The sequence below is a fragment of the Vombatus ursinus genome, unplaced genomic scaffold (assembly GCF_900497805.2).
Source record: "Vombatus ursinus unplaced genomic scaffold, bare-nosed wombat genome assembly UNPS02014894.1, whole genome shotgun sequence".
NCBI lineage: Eukaryota > Metazoa > Chordata > Mammalia > Diprotodontia > Vombatidae > Vombatus > Vombatus ursinus.
Window position 1 is genome coordinate 2,026,203 of NW_020954672.1, and position 10,207 is coordinate 2,036,409.

At 39.6% G+C, this 10,207-nt stretch overlaps 2 gene segments (V, D, J or C); both read left to right on the forward strand.

Moving 5' to 3' along the window:
* The first annotated feature begins 496 nt into the window (after positions 1–496).
* LOC114028743 lies at positions 497–6,156 on the forward strand. The segment is given in 3 exon segments: positions 497–624; positions 797–1,149; positions 6,007–6,156. Coding segments are annotated over 3 exon segments (555 nt in total).
* A 553-nt stretch (positions 6,157–6,709) lies between these two features.
* LOC114028680 lies at positions 6,710–9,848 on the forward strand. The segment is given in 2 exon segments: positions 9,121–9,198; positions 9,374–9,848. Coding segments are annotated over 2 exon segments (411 nt in total).
* The last annotated feature ends 359 nt before the right edge of the window (positions 9,849–10,207 follow it).

The window sequence follows — 10,207 nt, forward strand, 5'->3', positions numbered from 1 at the left end:
TCTGAGCCACTCACAGGTACAATCAAAACAAAGTTAAACCTCCTAGGATTTTTAGTGGCCCTATAAAATCAAAACAATACCTACCCTAGGGAATATATGAAGGAGAAAGTGAATTACCTTGGCATCTAGTCCCAGTTTTCCTCCATAGTGCTTTGTAGCAGCAGAGGGGATGTAGTCATTGTATTTTCAGATTGTGGTGAGAAGGGTCAAGGGAGAAATAAAAAACGATGGTGAAAGCAGAGACTTAGATAGTTTCACAGTTACTCCTGAATCATCTTTTCATGTAAGAATTTTAAAAATTAATATTGAGCCATGACTTATTGTGTCCACATGATGGCAGTATTTCTGTCTCTCTTCATAGGGCAAAGATGGCTCACAGAGGGCTGGATCTGAATTGTGGGTTCTAGATTGGTGAGGTCAGAGCTTGTTTCTGATTTGTTGGCAGCTAGCCTGAGAACCCCTTGTGTTTCTTAGAGAAGCAGAAGAAAGAGGAACTTAGAAAAGAGAGAGGACTTCTTTGATTTGGGAGCCTAGGTGTATAACTCAGGTCCCAGAATTGACTCTTCCATGAAATGGAGAAGCTCCAGGCAGCCTCGTTAGTGATTCTATGGCTTCAGCTTGGTTGTGAGTTGGGAGGAAAATTCTGGAGATGGGATCAGGAATATATCCCCCAAGGCAGAGCTAGAACTCAGTGTGCTTCAACTGTGGGATTGGGGGAAAAATGATTATGGAAAGCAAATGTCAAGTTTGGTGAATGATAACTTGATGTTTTGTCTTCTGTTGTCTTTCTGAACAGGGGTAATCAGCCAGAAGGAAGAACAGAGTACTGTGCCGGTGACGGTTCAGGAGGATGAGAGATGTTCTCTGAACTGCAGTTATACTAGTAGTATCACCAATTTACAGTGGTATAGACAAGATCCTGGGAAGGGCCTTGTCTTCCTGATGCTAATACGTTCAAATGAGAAAGAAAAAGTGAGTGAGAGATTCACAGCCAGACTTGATACCACCAATAAGCACAGCTCCCTCCACCTGCTAGCCTGCAAGCCTGAAGACTCAGCCACCTACTTCTGTGCAGTAGACACACAGTGTTTCCCAACCACCAGCAGCCGGTACCTAAACTCATGCTCACAATGTAGGGGGGCGGGTAGAGTATGTAGGTACAACAGAGCAAATAACCCAGATCCTTGCGCAATCAAAGGCTGATACAAAGCCTTCTTCCTTGAGAGGTAAGGGGGTCTGTTTTGAAGAGCAGTGAACTAAGAATCCAGGTTCCAGTCTTAGCCCTATCATTACTATATTGTTTGTCTTTAATGACGTCACAGTCTCAATACAAAAAAGTAAGTCATATGAGACAATTTAACTCAGGAAACATTTATGAATTACATTTTAAGTAAAAAGGATAGTTGAGAGATGGTGAAAAAAGATATAAAAATAAATATTTAAAATTTAAGAGTGGTGTCCTTCAGAAAAGTAATAAAGTGCAGAATAAGATATACACTTTTAGATTCAGTGTATGGATTCATTTTGGATGATTATGGTTATTTGCTAAAATTTTTTTATTATTTTGGGGGGGAGTTTGTGGGGGTAAAATATAAATTGTGATAAATTGTGGGAGTTGTGATAGTGATAACTCTCTGCTAAAAGTAGCAAAAAAAAAAAACCAAACCAAAAAAGAGAAAATCATCAATGGAATATTAAAATACACAGAAGAGAGAAGAAGTAAGTTCAGAAGGGGGCACACACTAGGCAGTGTGGGAGCTATCAAGTTATTTTTTATTTATAGTTAAAAACAAACCAAGCTATACAAAATAGAGATTCACAGTGTCATAGACAATCTTCTTTTTCTTTTTTCTTTATATAAGGAAACAATTGTGTTTGTTGATGTTTATCAAGTTCACAATAATTAAAAAGAAAATGAAAAACTTATGACCTCAAAAAGGTTATAACAGAAGAGATAAACATCTGCAAAAATGCATATTATAAAAATGAGAATATTAAATGCACAATCAAAATACAAAGTGCAATGAGAGTTCAGAGGAGGGAAAATCATTATAGAAGAGGGGAGTTTCATGTATTAAGTGGTACTGAACTTTTAAGGGCTGGAAAGAATTTTCTCAGATGGAGATCAGGAGGAGTGGCATTACAGTGCAGGGCAAAGCAGGAGCAAAGATATGGCACTAGGCACTAAAGCTAATTTGTCACCTGTTTAGTTTGGTTAGAAAAGAGTATGTGAAAGGGAATGGTGTGAGACAAGAATAGAAGGTACTTCTGAGTCAGACACTCAAATACCCAAATATTATTACAGGCATAAAGAACTAGAGATTGTGGAAGATCTGGTGCTCTATCCACTGTGCCACCTAACTGCCTTTAAGTATAGGTGCTCAATAAATATCTTTTTAATAAAAACAGTGCTGTTTCTTCCTTAATCTACAGTGGAAGTAATCTCTAGTCTTTCATTCATGTAATAAATGTCCTTGGCTTTGACTTTTTGCCAGATATCAGTAGAATGAGGTGTCCCAAAGGTATTTGAGAAGGGCAGTAGCACAGAAAATCAAGAGAAATATATTTATTGCTTTTGGAAGAGTCACATGAAGCCTGAGAATCTCACCCATGAGACAAAGTTGTTTCTCTAAACATACCAAACATGGTCACCTTGGCTTCAGGATCTCTCTAGCACCTTCTATTCTTGATAAAACTGGAATACTGTGGAATTTTAGAGACTAGAGATATTGTAGAACATTGTTGCATTCCCATTACCATCACCCTAATTTATATCCCCATTCATCTGGACTATTGCAGTAGTCTTTTAAGTAAGTTTCCTTGCATCCAGACTCCCCCTACCCCTCTGTTTCCTTGTCTGTAAGATGAGGGGGTCAAATTAGATGACTTCTATGTTCCCTCTTAGCTCTAAATCTATGATCCTATGTTTCTGTGCTCTCTAGCTATATGTCCTCTTTCTTGTATGTGTGAAATTGATCTTTTGAACTCTCGTGAGACTTTATAATTCTCTCTACAACATTTTAGATTTGGCCCAACATCCAAACCTTTTGGATCTTTTTTGGGTCCTGATTCTAGTGTGTTAGCTCTCCCTCCCAGTTTTTTGTCTTTGCAAATTTGATGATACCATCAAAACTAGAAAAGGAACAAATTAAAAATCCCAAACACCAAAATGGAAATTCTGAAAATCAAAGGAAAGACTAATACAATTGGAAGTATAAAAATCCATTGAACTAATAAATAAAACTAGGATCTGGTTTTATGAAAAAAATAGATAAACCATTGGTTAATTTGATTTAAAAAGGAAGAAAACCAAATTACCAGTGTCAAAAATGGAAAGGGTGTAAATACCACCAATAAAGATGAAATTAAAGCAAGTAACCATAAAATAAATGAGAAAAAAGCTGAAGAGATTAATAGAATCTTAGAAAAGTTAGACATGATAGATCTTTGGAGAAAACTGAATGGCAATAGAAAGAGGTATACCTTTTTCTCAACTGTACATGGCATTTTCACAAAAATTGACTATGTATTAGGGCATAAAAACCTTACAACCAAATGCAGAAAAACCAAAATGCATCCTTTTTATACCATAATGCAATAAAATTGCATTCAATAAAGCATTGTGGAAGCAGAGATTAAAAATAATTGGAAATGAAACAATCGAATCCTAAAGAATGGGTGAATCAAAGAATAAATCATAGAAACAATCAATAATTTCAGCAAAGAGAATGACAATAATGAGACAACATACCAAAATTTATGAGAGACAGCTAAAGCAGTGCTTAGGGGAAAATTTATATCTCTAAATGTATATATCGATAAAAGAGAGAAAGAGCTGTGTGAATTGGGCATATAGCTAAAAAAACCTAGAAAAATATGTGAAGTCATAAATGTCTTTATCTAAATAATAGTAAATATGATAAGCAGTATAGGACAAAGCCTCTCTCGGTCACTCCATTAGAGATGTCTTTCTAGGTCAGCATTGAACCATTATTGACTTCTCTTTGGATTTGGCTATTCAAACAGGTTGAGTCTTCTCAATTTTGCTAGCATTGAACCCATCTCTCTAACTTTTCCCTAGACATAGTATAACATAAATCGGAAGCTTTGATAATATGGAGATGAACTATGTATACTACATCCTCTTATTTATTAGTCTAGTATTTCTATCTAAAAATGAAATGAGGTTAATCTGGCATAACTTGTTCCTGATAAAGTCATGTTGGCTCTATGTGACCACTGCTTTCTTTTCTAGTTGTGCACTAATCATCCCTTTAATAATATGTTCTAAACTTTTTCCAAGAATTAAAGTTAAGTTCATTGGCCCATTATTTGCATATTCTAGCATTTTCCTCAAAAAAAAATCAGGACATTTTCCTTTCTCCTGGGATACCACTCTCATTCTTTATGATTTTCTTTTTCTTTCTTTATTTTAGGCAATTGGGATTAAGTGACTTGCTCAGGGTCACACTGCTAGTGTTAAGTGTTTGGTCTGAGGCTGGATTTGAACTCAGGTCCATCCTGACTTCAGGGCTGGTGCTCTATCCACTGTGCCACCTAGCTGCCCCATGATTTTTCAACAATCATTGGTAATGGCTTGGTAATCACGAATCAATTCATTCATTTACTCTCTCCCTACTTATCCTGAGTATCATTTCATTATTAACCATTTTTGATCTGTCCCCTCAAGTCCAAAGATTGCTCCTCCTTGGAAGAGAAAAAAGAAGCAAAATCAAAGTTAAGTAGTTCTACTTTCTGTTTTTTATCTGTAAAAGTGATTACATTGTCTCCTATTTTCTGAGGATCGGGTGTGTTACATTTCACTTCTCCTCTGGGAGTTTTCTAGTACCCTTAATAAGAATTTTTAAAGTGTCTAGGCTTTCTTCCTTGGCTCCAGCTATCCCTCATCCAATGGTAGGACAATTTCTGCATTCCAGTTCTATTTAACCACCTAATAGTTGGATTAGTTTTTTTTACAAAGGAATATTTACCTCAAAAGTATAATAACAAAATATTCCAACACAATCCCTCTTTAGCACCATTTCATACTCTGAGGAGAGGATAGGAAAATTTTGCAGCTTTACCCTGATCCTATATATCACAGTCCCAAGTTCCAAGTCCAAAGCCTGGCTTGGGCTCAAGTCCCAGGCACTCTGCTTTCTCAGGGGTACCCTGCTGTTTTGGCTGGCTGCAAAATTCAGCCTGGAATCCCTGGCTCCAAAGTCACTATGGCTTGATGATTCTGGGTCTGCTTGGGATTGTACCTCCAGCATCTGAACCTGAGAAAAAGAAGTGTTGAGGGGGGAAGGGAATAAGCATTCGTTAAATGCCTTTTATGCGCCAGGCACCGTGCTAAATCTTACAAATTGATCCTCACAACAACCTTGTTGCGAGGTTCTTTTATTTTTCCTATTTTGTAGTTGAGGAAGCTGAGGCAGAAGTTAAGTAACTTGCTTAGGATCACACAGCTGATAAGTGTCTGAGGCTAAAATGAACTCAGGTCTTTTTGGTTCCTTGTCCAGAGTTCTAGCCCACATGCCAGATGAAGGAGAACAAACAAAAGCCTGAAGTCAGTTTCCCAGGATCACAAGATCTAAAAGGGAGAGGAAGAGAAGGTAGCCTTTTGCCCCCTTACTGGTTCAGTTCATGGTGCCAGTGCTGTAGGTAAAACTTTAGCCTCTCTGAAACTGTATAGGCAAAAAAAGAGTGTGCAGGAAAGAGAGAATGAGACTCTTATAGTCTGGTGGTTTTAAATATGGAGTGTGCTCTAATTATGTTTATACAGCCGAGTGAAGGATGCTACTGCCATGTGGTAAGGCACACAGGATGCCTTCTCCCAGAAGCAGAGTACCTGCATATTAGATGATCTGGGCATGCTCCAAAGCTCCAGTTACCTATCCATTATCATTGTCTCATCCTCCTACGGGAGTCCTGTCCCTAATTTGATACTCTTCTTTCCCACAACGAAACTAAAACCCCTTTTGTCATTGTAACTCTTGCTTCCAGCTGTGGAAGTTTAACCTGCACTGTACGAGGTGGGTGTTCAAGGCAGCAGAAACCGGAGGCCAGAAGACTGTAGATCGTTGGCCCAGCTGGCAGAGTTGGCGGCCACCGATTTTCTGGATCTCTCTCCTGGTTTCACTCACAATGACGTGATAACCATTGTTCTGTCTATAATGGGTGTGTGTGTTGTGGGGAGGAGGAAGCGAAACCTGGGTTGGGGGGACTGGAAGAGAAACGGACACAGTGAATGGATTCTAAATGCCTGACATCTCTGAGTCTTTGAGTAGAGGAATAAAAAATAAAGCCAGGGTTTGGGGTAGGGCCAGAGGAGGGACAAAGGGGAAGAAGGCCTGTGCTTGTAAAGGAAGAGGTTTGGGGGTAAGGAACCAGAGAGAGTGTCCAGGCAGCAAAGCGAAGGAGTCTGGGGTGGGGACCAAGTTGGGTGACACACACTTCTACTCCACGCTTTGAGGCTGGAGAGAGAAGGAGATGGTGACATTGTTGCTCTAACACCCTGAGAATGATCCTCTATTGGGCAGTGCAGTTGCTTTCAGACTCATTCTCTATTTCCAGAGAGACATCTAGGGGAAAAAGACCAAAGATCATCCTTGATGATTTACTCCCGGGAGCCCTGAAATGAGCAAACAGATTCTTCTTTGTTCAGACAACTAGAAACTTTGAATGGAGAAATGTCTGAACTGTGAGCTTCTACACATACGCGGACTTGAGGCTATGTTACCTATGACAATCCAAATAAGTCTTAAGGAAAATGGTAAAGAAAGAAAAAAACTTGCTTTTTATGTTTTCTACATTGTAATACTTGGCTCACCTAAATCCAAATATTCATTCCCCTCTCCCCACTTCTTGATTTAGGGGAAATGAGATGAGACAAAAGTCTTGTGCAGTGGTCAGAGAAAACTGGATGTGCTGAATCTCTCCTGGTAGATTATGACCTCTATGAGATGAGAAGCTTAATGCAAGGAAAAAAAAACTTTCCTGCGGAAGGGCTTGACTAGTCTAGCTAAAAATGGCTAGATTCATGGGAAATCTTATGTCTTTTATGTCCTTTTATTTCTTAGCTCTAAACTTACTGTTACCTTAGCTCTTTCTCTCCCCCGCCCCAAACTTATGACATAGATACTGGAATAAAAAAATGGGGAAATTAGTTTGGATAGGATAGTGCTCTTTGCCCCCATCATTTTCATCATATGTTGAAGCCCTAGGACTCAGCTTGTTTCAGAAAAGTCTGCCTGATCTCAGTCTTCTCCTTTGTGTTCTCCCTCCACTCCATGTTCTCACCCCAGAGTTACTGGTCATTAGTTTCATATTTACCAGCAAAAATTTGTCCCTTTGGGTATTCTTACTCTATTTTCCTGATGGAACAGGCCCTCAGGGGATGGGGCTCCCATTTTCCAGCCCATGGTTATACTAGGAAAGGCATTGTCTCGGTTAAAAAAAATTCAGTACTAAAAACATTTTATTATTTATTCTACATGGAAGGAGTGGTGCTAGGAACTATAAGTAAAACTATGGAAAAATGACTGTGACATTAATATATTCATGTGAGAGAGAAACATGATTAATTGCTGTACTTGAAACAACAACTTTCTATACATCAGCACCTTGAAATGTAGAGAGAGACTCAGCCAGCTTGTGGTAGTGTTACTCAGCACCTGCCTCTTCCATGGACATCCTGCAGATGGTGCTCCAGTCTCACTGATTGACCTCACTGCAGGATTTAATACTGCGTGATGGCATTTACAAACAGGTACCCTTTTCTGCAAAGGGAAAATTCCTACATGTCTTAGTCAATGGATGGAGGATGTCAGGTTCTTAGTCTATGCATTGTTCCTGATACAATTTGGAGAGAATATTGGCAGCTAGGTGGGGCTGCCTATAGAATGTTGGATTTAGAGTCAGGAAGACCTGATCTAACACTTGTATGTGTCAATATGTAACACTAATATGTGTCAATAGGCAATAACCAATAAACATTTATTGCTGTTTGTTGGTGAGCCATTTTCAGACTCTCCATGATTCCATTTAGGCTTTTCTTGGCAAAGATACTGGAATGGTTTGACATTTCCTTCTCCAGCTCATTTTACAGATGAGCAAACTGAGGCAAATAGGGTCACACAGCTAGTAAGTGTCTGAGGCCAGATTTGAGCTCAGGTCTTCCTGACTCCAAGCCCAGTGCTCTATACTCTGTGCCACCTAGCTGCCATTTATTAAGCACCTACTATGTGCCAGGCACTGTGCTAAGCTCTGGGAATACAAATACAAAAAAGAAAACTAGTCCCTGGCCTCAAGGAGTTTACAATCTGAAGAGGGAAGACAATGAGCAAAAGAAAGTTGAAAAGTAGTTTGGGTGGGTGGGTGGGGGAAGATACCTGACAGAGGATTACAGTGGGAGAAATCAAAGAAGTCCAAAATGAGTGCAGCCAGGTGGGAAATGAGATGTCTGTGTGACTCTGGATAAGTCACTTAACTTCTTGAAGACTCATTTCCTCATCTATAAAATGGGGATAATAATAGCATCTACCTCATAACACTGTTGTGGGGCTTAAATGAGATAATATATATAAAACTCTCTACAAAGGTTAAAGCTCTCTACAAAGTCAGTTAATATTATTCACATACCTGCCAATACCAGTACAACTAGAGACTGATAATAATATGGTACTTTAAGGTTTCAAAAAGGTCTTTTTTTTTGGTCCAAATCTGATATTTCCTTTGGGTAGGGAATTCCCAACATGGAAACTCCCTCTACCAATGCAGATCAGTAACTGATATACAGCTTACAGACCTAGTGAAGTGTCTGGGACACTAAGAAGTTAAGTGACTTGTGTAGGGTCCCACAGCCAACATGAGTAGAATTTGAATCCAGGTCTTTTTGACTCTAACGCCAGTTTGCTATCCATTATAGCCTACTGCCTCTTGGCAAAGTTTTTCAGTGACCAAGAGAAAACAAAGAGAATAAATGGAAGGTCAGAATAGGCCTTTCCATTTGTAGATAAGTAAGCCATATCAGATTTAAACTTGCCTCACCCAGAAACCCCATTTCCTGTTCTAGGGCAGAAGTGAGTATCACAGAGCCCCATTGACTTTACAGAGAGCCCTGTTAGACACGGGAAAAGAAGATGAGTCCTATTCTCCCTATTCTTTTGTGGGCAATTGTGAGCTCCATCATTCTTGGTAAAGAAGTCCCAAACCAGATAATTCTCATGAACTGGGGACTTAAGATATCAGGAGAGGAAGGGGAGGATTGAGGAAATAATTGTATTCCTCAAAATTTTTTGAGTCATGAATTGGGATATTATTGATGGGTCATGGCAGAGGATCAACCCTTTGTGTCTTCTCTTTCCTGCAGGAGCTAGCACAGTCGAGGATGTTATTCAAGCACCAGCATCAACATCTGTACAGGAGGGGGAAGCTGTGACTGTGAATTGCAAGTATGAAACTTCTAGGGCCCAGATAGTTTTGTTCTGGTACAAGCAGTCTCTAAGTGGGGAGATGGTTCCCCTTATTCGCCAGGATTCTTACAATCAAGAGAATGCGAGGGTGGATAGATATTCGGTGATCTTGGAGAAAACAGAGAAATCCATCAATCTCACCATCTCCGACTCACAGCTGGAGAACTCAGCAACGTATTTCTGTGTCCTCAGTGATCTCACAGTGAGAGATGTGACAGGGGCAGCTGTACAGAAACATCATCGTTGGGCATGAGGCTCTCACCTGGGGCCAGGACCCCGGGGGAAACGTGTAGCTGAGACTGTGATGGAGCACCTGGAAGCCGCCAAAGTAAACTGATTTCATTCCTCCTTTTCTGGCCTCAGAGACCCAAATCTAACATTCCTTAAAACATTCTCACAATTGTTTCCCCCCACTTGAAATAGATAATTAAAATATTTGAAAAAAGTAAAAAAATAATTTAAAAAACCCCTTCCTCCATGGTAGTGGACTGAAGGCAGGAGACTGGGTAAGAAAGTTAGAAACAAAGTTTTTTTTGATTGTTGTTGCCAATGGATATGTTTTCAAACCTGAAATGTCCTTGATGATTATCTTCCTGGTTCCTTTCCATTTTATATTAATACTTGCTCTGTAGGTGGCTCAGTGGATAGAAAGCTGGACCTGGAGTTAGGAAGACCCAAGTTCAAATCCAGTCGAAGATACTTACTAGCTGTATGACCCTGGGCAAGTCACA